General features: G+C 42.1%; 2 protein-coding genes and 1 long non-coding RNA gene across 5 annotated transcripts in view; 1 reads left to right on the forward strand and 2 right to left on the reverse strand.

Moving 5' to 3' along the window:
* The window catches only part of MTMR10 (myotubularin related protein 10), a 36414-nt gene extending 35251 nt beyond the window's left edge, over nt 1–1163 (reverse strand). Inside the window, exon 1 of one of the 2 annotated variants that reach the window (XM_027704395.1) lies at nt 1113–1163. In XM_027704395.1, coding sequence (XP_027560196.1) covers nt 1113–1148 — 36 coding nt within the window. In that variant the 5' untranslated portion in view covers nt 1149–1163. Of the gene's footprint in view, nt 1–68; nt 205–1112 lie in introns of those variants that run through there. The other variant, XM_027704394.1, reaches the window with a different exon arrangement.
* LOC113977878 lies at nt 1–20073 on the forward strand. Of its 2 annotated transcripts, none has more exons than XR_003537430.1 (3): nt 1–93; nt 13672–13818; nt 19539–20073. It is a non-coding gene; the product is annotated as an uncharacterized LOC113977878 (long non-coding RNA). The 2 variants fall into 2 exon arrangements; XR_003537429.1 differs by lacking the exon at nt 19539–20073 and adding an exon at nt 14846–15836.
* TRPM1 (transient receptor potential cation channel subfamily M member 1) overlaps nt 9227–20806 on the reverse strand; it is a 79477-nt gene continuing 67897 nt past the window's right edge. The window contains exons 22-26 of the mRNA XM_027704388.1: nt 20039–20231; nt 15837–15981; nt 13625–13824; nt 12386–12518; nt 9227–10572 (exon numbers count right to left, since the gene is read on the reverse strand). Of these exons, the coding sequence (XP_027560189.1) occupies nt 9306–10572; nt 12386–12518; nt 13625–13824; nt 15837–15981; nt 20039–20231 (1938 nt within the window). The 3' untranslated portion in view covers nt 9227–9305. The remainder of the gene's footprint in view (nt 10573–12385; nt 12519–13624; nt 13825–15836; nt 15982–20038; nt 20232–20806) is intronic.

Here is a 20806-nt window from a genome sequence, read left to right on the forward strand (position 1 = left end):
GCTGTTGCCCGGCTCGGGGGCTGTGCCCGGCCCGGGGCAGGTCGATAATGGCAGCAAAACGCGGTTACCTGAGGCAGAAGGTACGACTTGAAGGTGGGTTTGGGCGGCTTGAGGGAGAACATGGTGTCCGCCGGCGGGCCGGGGCCCCCGCAGCTGGTGCCGACCCGCCGGCTCAGGCCCCGGCGCCCGCTCGGGGCTGCGCTCCCGTCACACGGCGGGGGCGGCCCCGGCGCCTTTCCCTCCTTCCCCTTTGCTTCCCCCCCCCTCCTTCCCCCAGGGAGGAGCCAGCGGGATGGGCAGGCCCAGGGCAGGCCCAGGGCAGCACCGGCTCGGCGGCGGCCCCGGCCCGGGCCTTTCCCAGCTGACGCCCGGCACGGGGCCTGTGCGGGCGCGGGGCGGGTCCCGGAGCGGAGCGATCCCACGGATCGCCGGGATCTGGGGCATAGCGGGGCATGCGGGGTTTGTTGCCGCCCCGGGCTGTGGCGGGGCAGCGGGGAAAATCCGGCTCCGGCGCGGGGCGGGGAGAGAGAGGGTGAGGCCCTGGCGCAGGGATGCCCCGGCCTGGAGTGAGCAAGGCCGGGCTGGATAAGGCCCTGAGCAGCCTGGTTTAGTAGGAGGTGTAGGGGGCTGGGACTAGGTGATCTTTAAGGTCTTTTCTGTGAATCAGCTGCTGCCGCAGAGCTGTTCCACTGCCGCCCTTGGCATGGGGAGTACAGGGGTGTGGGTGGTGGGGGGTGATGCCCAGGCACCCTCCTGCCCCACGCTGCCATAGAATCATAGAATAGATTAGGTTGGAAAAGACCTCCAAGATCATCAAGTCCAACCCCTTGATCCAACTCCAATTACTATATCATGGCACTAAGGGCCACGTCCAATCTCTTTTTAAAAACCTCCAGGGATGGTGAATCCACCACCTCTCTGGGTAGGCCGTTCCAATGCCTGATAACCCTCTCTGTAAAGAATTTCTTCCTAACATCTAACCTAAACCTCCCCTGGCAGAGCTTGAGCCCATGTCCCCTTGTCCTATTGTTGGTTGCCTGGGAGAAGAGTCCATCCTGCAGAGTGCTCTCCAACAGCCCTTCGAGCTCTCCGGGCACTCCTGGATTGCCCACCTGAGCTTTTCCAGAATGTGGAAATAACGCGGTCATCTGCGTGAACTGCCTAAATCCGTCACTGCCTAAATCCGTCACTGCCGTCTCTTTGATAAGGAGGAATCTGAGTGACTGCTCACGTTTGCAGGTGTTTGCTTGAACACTGACTGCAAGGGGCTTGGCCTGCACAGTGGAAATACCTCCCACGAGGAGCAACAGGTTGGATGGTAACGTGGTTGAATGGAGATCCCTAGACTGAGACTACACAGTCCATCAGCTGTGAGGTCTAAGGAAAGGGGAAGAGTCTGGGTTCTAATATCAGTGACATAAAGACACCAAAGAACTAGAAGGCTCCAGAAAAACGGGCACATTTTTAGACACAATATGACACATGCAGCACCCAGTGTCAGCTGCAGGGTCAAGGTCTTCCCTCATTGATAGAAAGCACATTGCATAGCATTATAGCCCCTGGGATTTTTTGGTGAAATCAGAGGGTAGGCATTCAATGAAAGAACAGGCTTTAGGGCACAATCTTGATTTCACAACTTAGGTGAGATGTCCCACTGATGCCAGCAGGAAGGTTTGACTGAACAGTGAGGGGGGAAACGATCCCCTGGCACCTGCCTAGACTGAAGAAAGAAGCTCACGTGCATACCCTTAATGCTGTTCAACAGCCCAGGGGAGAGCACCAACAAGCACCTCCATAACACCACAGTGCTCTGGACTTGTAGGTAGAGAAAATAAAAACAATCCCACTGTGTGCTTTTTAAAACAAATGCACCTCCCTGCACAAAGGTCTCATTTGGTGTTGGCAGACAGTTCCCTTCACTTTATCCTCTAATTTCACATATGGGTCTTTCATTTTATGCTACAAACGTCACTGTGTAAGTGGCATTGCTGAGCCTGGCATGGTTCAGCCCCAGCCTGGCCATTGCAGAGTGCACTGAGCTGCAGATGCTGCTGGTGGTGTGGAGTGCCCAGCAGTGCTGGGAGAGAAGGCACAGCTCCTCTCCTGCTGCTGACCTGCCCCTGTCACACCCTAAATCCCCTGGATGTTTGATATTGTGGGAGTTGCCCTCATCCTTATCCTTCTTGAGAGTTTTTTGTTCATATTCAGAACATTGTTGAAAGGGGATTAAAATCAGAAGAGGGGTAAGAGAAAGTGAGGGGGTGAGGAAGAAGGCAGAAACTGCCCAAATCTGCCAGACTTGAAATTGCATATAGCAAATCTGCCAGTGATATTAAAAATGACGATTACTTATACTCCATCAGAATCACAAGAGTGTTTCTGCATCAGCACAGAGCCTTCTGAGGAGTAGCTGCAAAAGCAATCTTACTCCTGAGGGAATGATCATAGGATAGCACAAATTTCCATTAAGGACTGCACTGACACATTGAAATTGCAGTGCTGTTCTGAAAAGGAACAAACAAAACCAAAACTAAGCTCTCACAAGATTTGTGAGGATTGCTGTTGGAGTGGGTCACAAGTTGCCACTGGAAGAGTTTTATGCCAGTGGGAAAAAAGCTGATTTGACAGAAGTGAGTGCTTTGGAGGAGCAAGTTCATTCTGTCACAACTTGCAGTGGGATGCAGACAGGCAGAGCAGGACAGGCAAGCAAAGCAGGGTAGGCAGGCAGGGCAGGGCAGGCAAGGCGAGCACAATAGGTAGTTGTGGGGATGGCAGGGTAGGGCAGGGAGGGAAATCCTCTGGATCCCCTGACTCCTTTTTGGCAGTGCACTCAACTGCCTGCCCATCTCTGGCCATCCCAGCTTTGCCTCACTTGCTCACTTTCTTCAGATAGTTCTGCTAAGCCTCAGGTTTCTGGGAGTGCCTTTGTTCTATGAGAACAGTGTTGAAAGGATAGTGGGAAGACAGCTATGCAACAAAGCCAGCTGAACTGAAAAGACTGCAGATGTCTATTTTAATTCCCATTATTTTAAAAAATATCACTTTTTACTCAGTACAGTTATTTTCTTTGCCTCAACCTTGTTATTCAGTGATACCTCCTGTGTGCTAGACTGACCAGGACTCTTACACTTGCCCACCAGCCTGGCCTGCCCTCCTGGTGGTATCACATCCCTCCCCATACACTGTGTGGGTCTCCCAGGGCCTCTTTTTACATGCAGTGCAATTGTTACAGTGAAGATAATTATCTGCTTAGCTCTGCCCGTGGTGCATAGCCTGCTGTACTCACTGCACACCAGATCAGGGATCTTCCTAAAAGGTCTGGTACAACTTCCCAAGGCAGCTCTGTGGCTGGGGAAGTATTTTGGCCCGTGCAATGCATGAGGGCTGAGATTAAGTCAGAGCAGATTTTCACAATGGTCCCTTTTGATCTCTTAGGAGATTAGAGAATGGTTTTCATTACACGTGTTCAAGAACAGGTTAGACCACCATCTGCCACTGGTGCTGTTGGCATAGCTGAACTGGGCTCAGTGCAGATGATCTCTTCCAGGACTGGATTTCTATGGCAACTTACATGTTTTCATAGTTCTCTGAAGTTTGGTTGAATTACTGGTTTGAACTCCAAGACAAAAGGACATATGTGTTGTCTGACTTCACAGCTGAGCTACGTGCCCAGAGCTGCAGCAAGTCTGCAAAGGCAGGGATTCACTGGTGGAGTCTGTTCTAGTTTTCACTGAAAGTGTTACAGTTTATTACTTTACCTGGACAGCTCTCTACCTGTGCACTCAGTAGTTTGTGCATCCAACTTGCCTTGGCCTGCACTCAGAAGTGAGGGACTTTGGCTGGGGACTCATGAGGAAGCCAGCCCTACAGGTCTGTTCCCTTATAGAATAAAATCATTGTGCCTTACATTTATTAAGCAGTTGGGAAAAAAATGTCTTTCTTGAGTGTCCTTGATGAAGATCCAGGAGAATAATATGTAAAATGTCATTATTTATATAAAACAGCAACTTTGACAGTCTTGGCCAAAGACATACAGAAGAAGCAAACCAAAAAATTATGCAGAGGTTTTAGTTTCTTGAGGTACCTCAGGAAAAAAGCCTCCTTTGCAAAGCACATCTGCAAGGTGGGGGTGGTCTTCAGTGTGAAGATTTAATAATATGGAGTTTTGCTATGTCACATAAAGCTACTTGACTTTTGTTAATCATTCTGTAGGTTTACTTGCCCAGAGTTACTTGGTGCTATTCATCAGTCCAGTGTTCTGCCTTGGCTTGGACCATTTCACACAGGTATTGTGACAGTGACTATTGCATTACTGGCACTTCTAAACTAGAGTCCAATCTTTTTCCATGGCCATTTTTGAAGGCTGTTGGTCTGCTCAGGTTATAGCTTGCTGATCACAGCAGTCCAGTTAGGGCAAGAAAAGGGAGGTGGTTGCATCTCCAGTGCAGGATGAAGCACTGCAGTTTCACAGGGGTTTTCATTTTGAAGAGACAACAGAGGAGCAGGCACATGAAATTACACCACCCCTTTTTCATTAACACCAACACCAAGCACAAGGTGGATACAGGCACTTAAATATTTTGGCTAAACAACTGCAAAGAATAATTTAAAGCCTATTATCATGGCCTACCTTACATCCATTGGAAAGATACAGGACACCAACTATAAAGCACCACTTTGCCATATCAAATTTTGTTTCTGCAGATAAGGCTGACAGTTGAAAAAAGTGAAAGAAAATTGCATTTTTAAGAAAATCTGTGGTCTTTGTCTTACTTCTCTCAAGTCTTGTGGTTTGTCAGCCAATCCAAACTACTGCTGGGTACTGGTTTTTGACAACCCCAAACCCCCAGTCCCTGTAACCAGCTGAAATGGCCTTTAAATGGCCACATCAAACAGGTTCTTATGTCGCTTTTGCTTTTCTGTCTGATCCTGGATTGCCAAGGGGGACCAAACCCCCCAGCTGGGCTGCATTTTCAGCTTAGGTGACTGCTGCATGTGGTAGAATATTTATCTGCAATGGTTGCAGTGAGAGGAAAACACCTCTAGGGCTAATGTAGCCTCATAGCCCAGTAAACAGAGGTTAATTGTCACTCCCAGTAACAGGCCATGGGCTTTCTGCTGACTCTGTAGGGGCTCAGGACCAGGTTTGTCAGGACTACTTTGCCTGAACTTGCCTCAACCTGCCTCGAGCAGTCCCTTCGTTTGTTCAGCTGTGAAAGCAATTTTTCTAATGGCTGGGAAATTCAAGTGTATTTGTAGGATTTGAAGGCCAGTGATGAAAACCAAGATATAAAGTTTGTAGCAAACATAAAATTGCCCCTAAGCAAGCAGAAAACAAAGAAACAGAAACAAACAACATCAACATCATGCTAACCCTAGAAATGACCTGGGATGTTTACAGTATTTCCTCACTATCCCCACTGCAGCCACTAACTGTTAGACCCAGAGCAAATGTGAACATACCATCAAAAAAAGGGGTAGAAAGTAGGAAGTGTGCATAGATAACTCATTGATTATTTTTTCCTGTAGTAGTATGGTAGTATTCTTTTTTCTCCTCTATTTTTGTCTCTCCTCTCTTCTTCTTCTATCTGGACTAATAATAATTCATATTATTAGTGTTAAAATTCACTACACTAACAATACATTCCTGACTTTACAAACAAGTTGTGTCTCCTTTTTGCTCATAACAGCTTTTGAGTGTAACTGTAGTTTAACTAGAAGTGACCCACGGGACAGGACAGTGCTGCAGAAGCAAAATGGGGACCCCAGACCTGTGTCCAAGTGCTGCTGTTACTCTGAAAACTCACCTTCTCCCCATCAATGGCTTGGCAGCAAACTGGCTTTGTGTCAGTGGGTTCACTGCCCAGAACACCCATAACAGGGCACAGTCCTGTCAATCCTGCAGAGCTAATGAAATCATCCTGTTACCATCCCTGGTCACAAATCCTCCTCAGGTTCCTGTCTTCTGACAAGGCCTTGCAGATACCTGTATTCTTTTTATTTTTATTTAGAAGGACAGACAAATATTTTGCCAAAGATGATAGTCAAGCCCAGAACCTTGGAAAGCATCCAAAGAAGCAGCATGGAGAAACCACAGTTGGAAGGTTTCAATGGCTACTTTAATGAATCAGTAAATCATATGGAAAATGGACTTTCTTGGTTCTCAGGTATCAAAATCCAGTGTCTAAAATGGAAAGAGTGACTCTGCAACAGAAGAGGCTTGCAAGAGCAAAGTTAAGCTAGTCCCTGAATGATGCAATGTAAAAAGGGGTAATTCATGGAATCAGCTGGTAGGGTTATGAACCTGCCTTTGTGAAGATCACAATTAGTCACCGTGTTTAAAACATTTGCCTTGAGGGAAAGGGAAATGTCTGTATTGCAAGATACTGGAAGGTGAACAAATTTCAATTGCCTCAGTGTAATATCTGTGCACAGACATAGCCTTAGAGCACAGACTCTTCAGGCTCGACCTGGCTCAGTACAGGTCAAGCACACAATAAATCATGGCAATGGCATTCACAGTGACACTGCTGTGAAGTCACCACGTACTCAGCAGTGCAGGGGGTACATCCTCCTGAAAAGCAGTATTAAACATGGCTCTTCAGAAATGCAAATTCTCTGCCTGCCCCCTTTCAGCCAGTATTCAGGAAAGCAGGCAGACATGCAAATGTGCTGCTCGTTATTCTGTTTAGTGAGCTCCAAATCTACTGGTCTTCTATGCACATACAAAGCCATATTTGAATCTTATTAAAATGGCTGAAATGACTCTGCAAAGCCAGGGTGGTTACTTCACATTTAGTGGCAGAGAGGTTGTCATTCACTTCATGCTATGCAAGAGCACAGCAAATATCCAAACCTTTTAAAATCATCCCCCTATAAAGAATTTTATGGAAAACTGCTGGCAAATGTTGAAAAAGAAACTTTTCTTAGAAAATGTTTGGCCCATGTACTGCATAAGAAGAAACAGATATGTGAAGTGTTTGGATATTACAGTGAAAAAATTGTTATACTGAATTAACTTCCCATATTTTTCATGTGTTTCTTTATAAATATTTTTACACGAAGGAAGTAAATAAATACAAAGGTAAAATGTTTCTGTTTGAAATCTACATTCCATCAGACAAATTTTCAATGTAAATGCTAAAAAAATTAAGTGGTCAAAAGCATGATCAACACACATATTATAAAGACAACTTAACAAGAGGTATGCAACACACTGTACTCCATTCCACAATGCTCACTGCTCGTTTAGCACAGTGCTGAAAAGCTGCATCCCTTTGTGTTTGTTAATGAACCCATTCCCGTGAATGTGCAGGCAAACAATAAAAAGGCATTGGCAAACTGGAGGCTATTTTAACCACATATACACAATAGCTATGGAGTTGCACAGAATGGTAACACAGGAGTAAACGTGGAAGTGAAACAACTTCGAATGTCATTGTTTTTACAAAATGCCAAGTTCCCTAAAGTTGAAGAAAAGAGAAGCCCACGTGAAAAGAGAATTGTCAACACTGTTCCAACAGTAGTGAAACCAGTAAATCTGCTGATAAGACCACACCAGCAAAAATCCATAGTAAATGATGATTGAACTTTCAGAAATGTCCATGCACTTTCCATGACCATTCAGTTTGGTAACAGTACTTCAAGGTATAAGTATGGATGGAGTACAAAAATATATTACACACAATAAAATCAGATGCCATCAATGTATTTATAGAGCCTTCCATCAATCCTGCATTTCAAAATGCTGTAAGCAGCATTATCAAGGAGGACACTGACCTGCATACTGTGGGGCTGATGGTGAGAGAAAAAATATATTCTGTCTATTCCAAATAGTACATGAATAAATCTGATGGTTAATGAGCGAACATAAAGCTTTGACCAATATTCTCTGAACAAGTAACATGCCTTTAACTAATTTTCTTTCTTGTCTGTTCAATGGTAAGCAGCCCCTGAAAAGAGAGGTGCTGAGTATTTGAGAAATCCGAATTCCTAAAAGTTAACAGGGAGGAATGAGGAAAATAACATCATGCTATTATGAAGTAACCTATGAAAACCAAGTACTTAGAATGCCACTGTTGAGACAAGTGTGCTGCGTAAATCTGTATAAATAGATGTGGATTTCCAGTCTTAGTCATCAAGGGATAGAAAAGACTTCTCTTCCCCATTGACATTTGCTTTTGAAGTTTACTCAAGGAAATGTATAGAATTTCTGTTCTCATCTGGAAAATTTCTCTTTTGTTTAGACTGACTCCTAGAAACTGTTTCTTGTTCCTCATGCGTTGTCATAATGAGATTGCAAAATGAAAGTTGAATTTGTCACAGTAGATTTGGTTCAAGAACAGATTGGCTACATTTTGATCTCACCTGATCAGAACACCTTTCCTGTTTTGTTTTGATTTGTTTTTCCTTGCAGGCATTTAAGAAAAGCCAGATTCTTATTCTACATGGACTTCTATTGTAATCCTCATTTATACAAAACACTACTGCAGATCTTGGATTTGTGTTATTAAAATCTCCATGTACTTCATATTCTTAGAAACTCCCCAAACATTTTGAAACAATGATCACTGTTTTTCAACAGTTTAAGGCTGTCAGCATGCTTTGGGGCAGGGACAGATATGGTCCTGAAACCGAGATTATGCCATTAAAGTTCAAGGACAGGTTACGGATATGTCTACAGGTAGCTTTCCAAGTCAGATTTGGCCACTCTGACCTATTTTAGTGGATAAAAACTGCTATTTTGTGCCATTCTGAAGGGGAAGCTAAGCAGCATGCATCAAATCAGAAGGGAAAGAGGGGACTGCATGATTTTTCCTTGCCTCCAACAATTTTGTTTTGATCTGAAAAAAACCCCGTGGCCACAAAGAAACCAGCTGCATAAGTAAGGGTAAAAACTAAGGCTGGTTAAAAATTAGTTCAGTTTAAGAAGTCTTCCAATAAACAAAGAAGAAAAAAATTTTCTAAATTATTGTATTATAGTATTGACCTTCCTGTAAGAGCTTTCATAAAGAGCTTGTCAGTAAATGAGCTTATGAGGGAGGCTGAAATGGAAAAAGGAAAGATCTATATCGTCGGCATCTGTGAACTGTACCTACTTTTTGTCTGCCCCTGACACAGCATCTCCCTTTCACCCAACCCAGCAAGGATTTATTTAAGAACAGAACATATATCTATTAAGTTTAAAAGAAAAGAAACAAAAATATCCAAAATTCTTTCTTATAAATTAATTTTAAAATCCGTAATTTATTCAATTAGCCATTCTGCTTTCTTGCCTGTCAGTAAAACAGGGGCCATAAGCCACTTTAACATTCAGTTTCTGTGGATGCATTTTCTTGCCTAGTTTTCTGTTCTTCTCTTGCACTGCCAAACGGTCCCACCAAATTAGTCACACTGCTGGCATGTCCTGGTCTTTTTAATTTGTCCTTTACAGACTTGGCTTTCCGAGAGTGGCTGTGCAAACTCTTTGAACGTACTGGTGGGAGCCCAGAAGTCCTTTCTGGCTTTACTGACAGTAAATTCTCTTTCTCAGCCTTGACAGTGGCAGGCATAGGGGTGTAAGAGGCACTCATACCTGCTTCAGCAGCGTTACTATCATCATCTGTGTCCATCTGTAGCTGTTTCTCCTCTGCTTGCCTTTCTGCTTCAGAGACAAGACCAGGGTATTCTGGAGGACGTTCTTGAGAAAGCTGCTGCTCAACTTCATATTTCCACTCTGTGGCCCACTGTTCAATTGTAGGAGGGCACACCTGATCCATAATGGTGCTATACTCTGCGGTCCAGTTGTTAACTCCTCCAACCAGCTTCCCACCTTGTGCAAATATAAAGCTCCTTGACTTCATCATAGTGGTTTGACAAGCACTGAAAGTTTCAGGAGGAAAATAGCGCATTGCTTTAGATTTTTCCAAGGGATAAGAGATGGTGGCTTCTAACTTGGTACGTTCTACTTTTAACTGAGTGTTCTGAAAATCTGATCCTGCTACTGACTGACTGTTTGTAACAGCATCCATCTGGTTTATACTTTGAGGAACCATTCCATTGCTACTGAAAATCCCCTGCTTTTCATCCCCCAAGCCACCCGACTGAGAATGGGGTCTGGAATCACTCTGTGCAATATCTAATGTAGATTTACTGTGATCTGCATTAGCACTAGAGCTATGATGGGGACTGCCGTGGTGTTCCGGAACCAGCATCTTTGGGTCTGCTCCATCTTCTTTGGCACCAATAGAGTGGGCTTTTCTCCGCAGTCCCAGGGCTGGTGACATAGGAGTGCCACTGTCATCAAAGATCAGCTCATCTCCACCGACCTGGTACCTGTACACGCTGTAGCCATCAGAGCTGTTGACACTGCTCTGCCTCAGCAGATAAGCAGCATCACACTCGGAGGAGGCCCGTGAGCGCGGGTACGTCAGCTCCGACTTGTCGATCCCTGCCAGCTTCTCCAGGGCATTCACCATGCGGCCAGAGAGCTCCTCCAGCTGCGACAGCCGCAGGTCCACTGTTTGCAGAGAAGCTTTCATAAAATGCTCTCTCTCATTCACTTCTTCCAGCCTCATAGACATATTTTCAACTCTGTGGGGTATAAAAGAGGAAGCACAGACCAGAACCTGTAGAATGGTGCAGTAACCCATTAAAGGCGCCCAGCTCCCCATTCCCTCCTAAGGCAGCATTCTGGGGTACGTGCCATGCTTCATTCTTTCTGCCTATATGTGCATTTTCTTGTTATTTATGCTTTCCATATACCATATTAGAGGGCTATTTGAACTTTGCCCTGCCAGGAGAGTCCAACAGTTGTAGCCCTTAGGGGCAGTCTACTATTAACACTTCTGTGTGTGCCACCCACCGCATGCTCAGCTGTCCTTTCACTGTGAAGCATCAATTAATTACATGAAAAGTACTTTCTAATGACATGCTCCCAGGGTGACTTAAAATAGCATCAAAGCATGTTGTAAAACAGGTTTTGTAGCTGTATCAGAGAGAACATATGCTGGTGTTGATGGGATTGCTTTAGCTCTTGAGATACCTTTCTATTATGTATCAGCTGAAGGGAGTGGAACTATCATCCAGTTCAATTACAATAATACTTTTCCCCATTTTCTCTTATCATTTATATCATAATGGATATGATGGCACTAGAAAAATGCATATAAAAGTAATTCATTAGAATGTGACTTAGAGATCTAGTAAATCAACTGTGGAAATTAAATCACATCCTTTTGCTCTCACACACAAAAGATGACGAAGCATCTGGAGCAAGAAGCCATGAGAAATAAGCAAATCTGCTTTGTGGCCACAGACCATAGTGAATCAGTGAGGCTTACCAGCCCTGCTTTATTCTCTGCCACAATACCTAGGATTTTGACAAATTGCCATGGATAAATAGTGCAAGAGAAACTACCCAAATACATGGAGCAGATTTAATTTCCTTCTCTAGTCTCAAATTTCACATTTAATAATGCAAGATGCTCAGGGCCTCTGTCAAGAGAAAGATACTTATCTGTTAAAGAATTATATGGCTCACAGAACTATTTTAAAAGAAATGTTAAAAGGAAGATATATATTAATATAGATATAGATGTATATAGATATATAGAGAAATATATATGTGGAGTACTTCGTCATCAGAATACCACGTAGTAGATTAGGTGAAAAAGGGTTTAAACTGTATATAGTTTTTATTACAGGGAGAATTTTTCATCATTCAAGAAAGTGACAAAAACCCCCATCTCTTGAGTTCCTTACATCTCCTAACAGAACAGGCAGAGCCTTTGGGAACAGTCCTGCCAAGTGACCTGGTAAAAAAGCTCTGCTGCCACTGTGTGCTTACACAGCAATATGCAAACGTCACCTAGTCCTCAGAATAGCTTAATGATTTACATGAGAATATTCCCTGTCTTTTAAAAGGGGAAGTTCATGCTAAATGCCTTGTTCGAAGCTTCCAAGAGAATCTGTGGCAGAAATTAAAAATTCAGCAGCTGTGGGTGCCAGACCTCAGTATCAACCACAGGGAAGAACCTTCAGTGCTTTTGTCATTAATCTCCAACATGTTTCTCAGGGTTGGATGAACAGCTGGAAACTCAACAAGTGGCAATTTACTCAGATAGAAATTGTAACTGTGATCCTCAGATGGGTGAGAGATAAAAAATTCATTCTTATAACAAAGCTACCGAAAGCAGCAGATTTAGTGACACACCAGCAGGAACAGCACAAAGCTTGCTCTTGTGACAGATGTACCTGCTCAGGTAGTTACTTGGGATTCAGATCACCTTCTGAGTTGGTGATGGTTTTCTTCAAGATCTAAATCTTTTATATTTTAACTCAACTGTGGTTATAAAGAGGTACAAAAAAGCAAATACGGTGTGGGTTTTTTCCTTCTAATAGGTACCTTTCAGAGGTAACTCTGATGCGTTCATCATTGGATGATTGCTGCTCGTCCTCTTTCTCCTGGAAGTATTCTTCCACACACTCCTCTTCAAACTCATACAGTTTTTTTAGCTCTTCATCATTCAGAAATAACTCTGTGCAAAAGAGAAGAACAAAACAGGAGTTTTTCTGAACTTCTGGCAGTCAATTTAAATCCAATTTGGCAGTTTATTTTGGACATGGGCATATTGCAGATTCTACTCCTGCACTAAATGAACAGATGATTTTTTAAATAGGGAATGAGCACGTAGCCAAAGACAGGCCCAGCTGTGAAGGCAATGGAATGCATTATGACCATCATGTCCTGTGACCATCCCTGGGCCTTATATGTTCTCAATGACTTTTGCACTTTTTAGCAGCAAGTGCTGTGTGTTGAACAAACTGAGCAGCCCTTACAAGACAAAGACTAAGGCAAGCTCTGCCAGCTCGAGTGTTCCTTCACTCAAATATTGTTCTTAGAAGGATGCCAGTTGTAGGCAACAGATAAACTAACAGATTGTTCACAGATATTCTTTGGATAATGTTCAGAAATGTATAACCATGTAAGAAAAATCCAAGGGGAATATAAGCTCTTGGGAACATTTTATCCTTTATTTGGATTTGTCTCTTTGCATTTGGAAGGAGGGTTACATTTAACTTTTTCCTTTTTCTTTTTCCTATTGTGCAAAAATGTTTCCCGTGAAATGTAGAAATAGAGGGATAATTGTGAATATGTGATTATTTCCATGAGGCATATAATGAAAATAACAATTAACAGTTGCAGGGTAGGTTAGAAGAAGTCTCCTCACAGTTTCCCTGTGAAATGACAGATAAATCTCCAAATGATAGTGGGGATACTCTTAGTCACAGGTTGGTCACAATCACAGAGCTGACACTATAGATGGCATTTGAAACTGTGATCCCTTCTTCTCAATTTCCTTTTTGCCCTTCCCAACATGGACTTCGCTAGAACTTGAGTAGATACTATCTCACTGTTTTAAGAAAGCCTGTTAAAGAAAGTCTTCATTAGCATCATAAAATTGCATGTTCTCAGATGCCCCCGGAGCCCAAGAGCTGTTAACTTGACACAAATCTTGGCCCACACTGTCTTCTGCAAATACACTTGATTGTACACCTGAACCAATAGTTCAGTGTTGTAAAAGCTGGTGCTTTCTGCTGAGATGGTGCAAAGAGCTCAATTTAGAGAAGATTTCCCTCATACTCAGTCCCCTGTCACGCTCATCCTGGTCTCCATCCCCCTTCTTGCAGCGACAGCAGATTCTCTTGATGATGATGTAGATGTGGCTGAAGATGATCATGGGTGGAGGCAGGACGGGCCTGTCGTGGAACGTCATGATCAGCTGGTACCGCTGGAACTTCCACACTTGGTTGGATATTGATTTTACCTCAAAGAAGGTATTGCTGAAAAGAAACATGGGTACAGTTGCTATTAGGTCCCTAATTTTACTTATCATTGAGCAAGTACTCTGCTGAAAAAAGCAAAGCCAAATAACAACATTGAGCCACAGGACCTGCTTGGTTCAGCTCTTTGTTGGTGCTACTGAACTGATAATTAACTGGAACTCATGATTTCACCACTCCTTCTGAGGGTGCAAACAGAAGGTGCTCTGCATCCCTTATGCACCACCCGGAACAGTCCTCTGGGATCATTTGCTCCTACTGTATAAATCCTTTAGGGTGTCAGTGAAAAGAGACTTGCACAATTTATGCATCACATAATTGGTATTCTGGGGCTTGGTTATGAACTATTTCTTTTACCACATGCCAGTATTTGATGCTACACAAAGTATTAAATCCCTGAAAAGTATTTTGTATGCTAAACTCAGAAGATTCACATAGTTTGCCTTTAATATGTTAATCAGCTTGACCTACATAGAAGACTTTTCAAGTTTCACAAAATGTCCTAAATTTAAACTTTATTCACTCAAACTTCTGACTTGAAAACATGGTGCATATTCTTGTAAAGGAATTTGTTCTTGGAAGCCTCATCATTTTTACAGCAAAATAAGGTGTGTTGTAATGATGGTTTATTTTGAAATTCAGTGAATATGAAGCAATATAAGTGATAGTATTCAATCCAGAGATAACAATAGTCACAGTTATGAAATACCAACTAAGGGAAAACAGACTCGATATTCTGTCATAGAAAAAACTTTTCAAGCTATTTTAAAGTATGCTCAGACAGCTCACTCCACTTGTATGATGGTGATGATATTTGCACTTCCTTTTTTATATTTTCTGTCCACTTTTCTAACTTCATGTGCTTTAGAACATCTCCATTCATAAAACCAGTTAAAACGCCTCTTTGAAACCAAAGAACTCCTGTGTACACAGAGCTTTGGCTTTCTTCAGGTTAGCTACACGTGAGATTATTTACCAATGATAAATAACAATCTGCCTTCATTCTGTGCCTCCTTTCTAGCAGGATCCCAGCCCTCTGCACCCCTGCTGGCACGGCAGGAGTTAACAGCATGACCTACTTCCCAAACTGCTGATTCCTTGGTCCTTCAGCCAATAATAGCTCCCATTGTGAGATCCTTCCCTTCTCCCCCCGCTAAGTGACTGGCATTCCAGCCCTTTGAAATTCGTGACCTTTTAAGCTCCATACATCCAATGAAAGACAGGCTTTGTGCTTGTGACACCAGCTTCCTACGCCAACAGGCAAAAATGGATCACCTGCTTTGCTCAGGTGCTGTGTTCAGTAAGTATTACCAGCAAGTAGTTATTCCTTTTTTTTTTTTTTAATCCCAAGGTCATGAGAGGAAAACCATGCAGTGTAACGTAGGTAGGAAGAACAAGCAGCAGAAATTTATGTAGTTTTACTCCAGAGTAGTCTAAATATAGATACAGATAAATATAGATAGTGCACACTGCTTGACCACAGACCTTGGCAACGTGTAGCCATCCTTCCTGTTGATTTAGGCAATATAGACTCTTTTTTTAGGTCTTATAAGAATTCTGCAAGGCCCGAATTTCTTTTTCTAAGTGAAAAACAAAACAGGAAGAATGAAGAAAAAAAAAGCCAGATGGTGTAGTGGGAATGCCTCCTGCTTTGGGTGCTGAGATTTTTGTGCTGTTCTGTTGCAGAGTCAGCAGCCAGTGTCTCCACTGGCTTTATCCTGTGCATAGCAGGTTTCATGGATTCTGTTTCTCATCTTTCCAGAGCAATCTTGAGGCCTGTCATTACCCATTAAAAGGTAATTGCAAGTAGCCAGATTCTCTCCTATGCCTTACTGCAACTGCTGGAAAACTCAAAGGCACCTTTCCTCCCCTCCTGCCCAGTGTACACACCACTGCCAGGATTTGCCAGAACCATTAGATTCTGAAATGCAAAACCTTGCAAAATCAGCTGATGGGCTCTCAAAGAAATTTGATCTCAACAATAAGAAAAAGACCCGTGATCATTTACATACTTGAAGACAGCAATCAGCAGGTTTACCAACAGGATATTTGCTACCAAGAGGTAACAGGCCATGATGGCAGGAGTGAGCCAGGCCCCTGGGATACACGGAGGGAGGCGTTTACCATCATCATCATAAAGATTGTCCCCACAAGGAGCTGAAGAAAAAACAGGAAAGGCATTTTTCACAAACTGCCCGATATTTAAAAACACTATTCACATTTATTTAATGATGAGACATGCATAAAATTTGCCAAATTTTGTCAGTCTATTTCCAGTAGCAAGTATATATAATTTCTACTTCAAATTCTGCTTCTAACTACAGCTTATAAAAACAATTTCCTGTATTAATGAACAGAGAGGCAGCTCCAAGTTTACTGCACAATGTGGCTTTCTCTTCAAATTCATTTGGATTTTCTTTTTCTCATACTAATAGTTTAGGACAACATCTTCATGTGTATAAAACATATTAATAGTGGAATTAAAAAACAATTCTTCAACCAAGCTTGTGTGCATACCTTGCCAAAGATACATAAGGATTGGCTTGGTAGTCCCAGATTGCTGAGCATAAATTAAACTTTTACTGGGGCCCTGAATGTATTAAATAGGCTTTTAATGACCCTGGACCAGCTTTACTGGGGGTCTACACGAACACCCCCTGTGATCCCTGTCCCTCCCGGGCTGTGTCAGGTGTGCAGGGCCAGCTTTTGGAACCATTTAGTAGCAGGTAAAATGTTTGTCAACCACAGGTTCTTTAGCTGAAATCTCAGCAAATACTAAGTCTGACACCATGGTCATTACAGATTTAGTTTATGTGAACAGAATCCCCAGGGTTTTTAAACATTTTGCAAAAAACCTCAATGTTTCAACCTCACCTGAAAAATACTTCAATTTATTTGAAAACAGACTAATCTTTTTTTCCTGTGGACTGAAAGAGATATTTAGACTATAACTAATAACATTTATTTTACTCAAACATCAGACCTATATTTTTCCAGGTTTTCCTAAGAAAAGTATAACAGAAATGTTAAGCAAATCGTAATTTTATTCAAAAGGACCAGTCAAAGTACTGCCAAAAACCCAGTAACATTGTACTATGTAATCAAAGGGAATTAGTTATACAATGCCAATTATGCATCATAATTTAAAAAACCAGATTATTTTACTGTTGGTGTACTAGAAACAAGTCTTAGCAGCCACATAAACTCAATTAAAACCTCTGCTCTGCATTCGGTATTAAAATAAAATATTTTTCCTCTGCTTATTTTCAAATGAAAGTATTACAGTAGATAAACAGGATTCACACCTGAACATTGGATGAGTGCTATAACTAAAATGTGAGAAACTAGTCAAGAAAAAGATTAATGAACGTATTCAGCTAAATGAGATAATCAGCTCCCCACAGACACTTACGATTAATTTCCATGGCATAGACTGAAGAGCATTCCAAGGAATGAAAGAGAAAAGGAGGCAGGGAGAGAAAGAAAGAGAATAATAAAGAAACAAGACCAAAAAAAGATGATTGAAAATACAGTTCTGCTGCCAAGAAAAGATAAGCAACTCAAATGTCAGAACAGTAGAGACATATGCCTCGAAACAATGTCTTTGTTAAAAATGCATTGCATTCTGCAATTTCCTTTTCATGCTGTTTTCCCCAAATGTTACATATGGCAGCGAATTAATGACAGTAATAAAATATCACAAAATGCTCCTGGCAGATGATCATTTAAATATACAGGATATTTCAGGCAACTAAACAAAACTGGCATCACCACGAACACGAAACAACTCAAAACTATCACACAAAAATCATTCTTTTAGCTATTATGGAAACATTTCCTCTCTTTTTTATCTTTTTTTTTTTTTTTTTTTTTAAAAGAACTACCCTGGTTTTGAGTCTATCAGATGTTTCTTTTGAATAGCTATGTTTCCATTAATAGCCAAGATATTGTACACTGTAATAACATCAGTATCATTAGAGCCCATTTTGACTACCAGTGTGGATACTTGCTTGCCAGTTCCTAAATGGTGATTGTAAGAAAAATCACACTATTGAAAGAAACTCAACCAGGCTTCTCTATTGTTTAAGAATGTGATGCTGTTGAGCACCAGATGCCAGGAACTTCTTGCTCATGGGTGTCTTCTAAACAGAGTGAACCACACAAGGGCACCCTGGGTTCATTAGGAGTGTTACCAGCAAGTAACAAGGAGGTTATTTTTCCATTCCCTTCTCCTCAATTCCAGTGAAACCACACCTGGATTTCTGTCTCTAGTTCTGGGCTCCCCCATAGAAATCAGAGTATAAACCTGACTGAGCAACCCCCAGTCCCTGAGCAACCTGCCCTGTTTTGAGCAGGAAAGTTCAGCTGGATGTTTTCCAAAGGTGCCTCACAACCCCAGCAAATTCTGCAACTTGTGATCTTCCCATTCAGGTGACACCCTGTCCTCAGTGAAGCTCCTGACAAAGTCACCTTATTTCAGATGGAAAATTCGATGTCATACTTTTCCCATAAACTGTTTACACCCCTGGGCCTTGGCAAAACAGCCCAACCTCAGGAAGATCAGTGACAATTTCTTGTTGAAAGCAAAGAGATCTTCAGGAGTCAGTCAGTAGACTTCTACACATAAAAAAATTACAGAATAGTTGAAATGCAGTCTAGTTACACTTGTAGAATGCCTTGCATGGCCATAATTATTTCAATATTAAAACTACACAAACCCACACATTTCCAAGTTAGCTTATGTTTAGGCTACTGACACAGCAAAGCTTCTGACCTGGGAAGGAGCAAGTAGCTGAACTTGTGTAACTGGAAAGCTCAAACTTTTTGTCTCACAGATATTTTGCTCTGCTGAATAAAGATTTCTAATTCAAAGGATGCTGAGTATATAACTACATGACTAGAAGCACGAGAGAAGCCTGGGACACCACTTACACTGAAGAGATCAGTACAGCTGGGCAAGGTATGAGTTTTGATTTATAAAGAAATCAAACTGTCTACATTGGCAAACATTCTTTGTCCAAATTGAAGTAGGATTTCAATGCACATAATGAGGTAAGGGATACTCTGTTACAGTCACTTCCTCCCCATAGGAGAACTGACCCATTTGTGAGCCAGGATAAGCTCAGGATCTCTCATGTGCACCAAAACTGCACTATCAGACAGTAAATGAGTAGCTTGACCTTTCATTTCATCAAGTAATTTACTGTATCATAAGTTATATTAATGAGACAAGCATTCATTAGGAAAACAAAGAGGATATGATTTTTGCAACAGTGTACACTGTTCAGAAACAGAGCAATGACATTTTATTCCTTTCTAAGCAATTAAAGTGCACTTTAATGACATTTGGTACAAAAGCTTGTCTTGATGATGCATCTTTATGGTTTTTCAATGTAGACCTCCAGGTTCATCAGCCTTCCACTTTGCTACCTGTCAGTATATGCAGATGACTGAAATAACACCTGCACAGAGCTGAAACAGCAGCTTGTACTATTTCAGGTGAAGTGCAAACTACAGGATACACACTAGAGGAGGCCAGCTGCACACTGACTGTCATCCAAATTTGCAATATTGACACAGAATTAGCAGCAACAGGACAGTTTCCATCTCATTTAAAACACTGACAGCTATTTTTTTAAATTATGCAGGTTTTTTTAGAAGAAAGGCTATTTCCACACCCAAAGCTAATCAAGCATGGTTTTGTTCTCCCACAGGTGTAGAAAAGAAGAACACTGGTGATTCATGAAATGGAAACATCCCTGAAAGCAGACAGATGCATGAATGGGAGTAAAAATGTATGAGCTCATTGCCTGTGCTGTGAGTTGGAGATGAAAGGATATGTGTATTTTAACCTCCTGTGCAAGGTATTTATTTTTTCTTCTTCTGTTGGAACTATTAGTAAAACTTTGGTTCAAAAGAACATTTCAAAATGATCTCTCTTGATCCCTGCAAGTAAACAGGGATCTTAACACTGTTATACTCTTGGACAGGAGAATAATCCAGACTATACCACTTTCAGTGTTAACTGAATTTGAATATAAACTGAGAGGCAAGACATGCAGGCGGGGAACAGAGAATTGTTCAGTCTCAGGTCTGTCACAAGAAAACAACAACAACATAACCATAAAGAGAAAACACTACTTCCAAATTAAAAGAAAAAAATCTTTAATTTGGATCTGATCATCTGCCTCAGAAACAGGAAACAGACTCTTACTATGAATTCTACTCTTACGGTCTATCTGGTCTGCGAACACCTCTCCGTAGATCATCCAGTAGGGCATGTAGAAGATGTTCCGGGCCAGCCTCCAGGAGGGCTCCTCGTCGGGGTGCAGGATGGCCTGGCGGGCCACCCCGAAGCTCATCAGGACCACGAGCATGATGACCACGAAGTAGAGCATGTCAATCATCTGCATGGACAGAGCACAGGAGGCTCTGGTCAGCCCTGGGTGGCACAGCAGCACCAGCAGGGCTGGGTGCCAGCACACGTGCAACAAGGGAGCACCAGGAGAGAGTCTCCCCCATGTTGACTTTCTACTGCTCATGAATTAAGCACACATAAAAATGCAGAAAAACCCAACTGTTTAAAGGAATAATAATTATATTTATTATTGTAATATTATTTTTAATAATGATTATTTTATTATTATACTTAAAGTGCTGAAGTCTTTGCTATCCCTATTCTCCTTGGCATCAAGTGCACTATGCTGTGCTCTCAGCACAGACCTCTTCTGTGGTGGCACAGCAACTATTAGATCATCTCTTCATCATCTCCTGCCCACAGCTGATGGTTTTGTGGGTGATCCTGGTGTATCTGCAGTCTATTATTCCAAGACTTACTATATCTTGAGTGTGTGTGAAATTCACAGGGCAACTTTTCACAGGCTTTATTCAGAGTCCTACTCGATGGAAAACCTCCTTCTAAATCAGAAAGGAATTTAGTTTCCCATGAAGTTCTGAAAGACATAATTTATAGCAATTCAGG

The sequence above is a fragment of the Neopelma chrysocephalum genome, unplaced genomic scaffold (assembly GCF_003984885.1).
Source record: "Neopelma chrysocephalum unplaced genomic scaffold, ASM398488v2 Primary Assembly neopelma1_274, whole genome shotgun sequence".
NCBI classification, from domain to species: domain Eukaryota; kingdom Metazoa; phylum Chordata; class Aves; order Passeriformes; family Pipridae; genus Neopelma; species Neopelma chrysocephalum.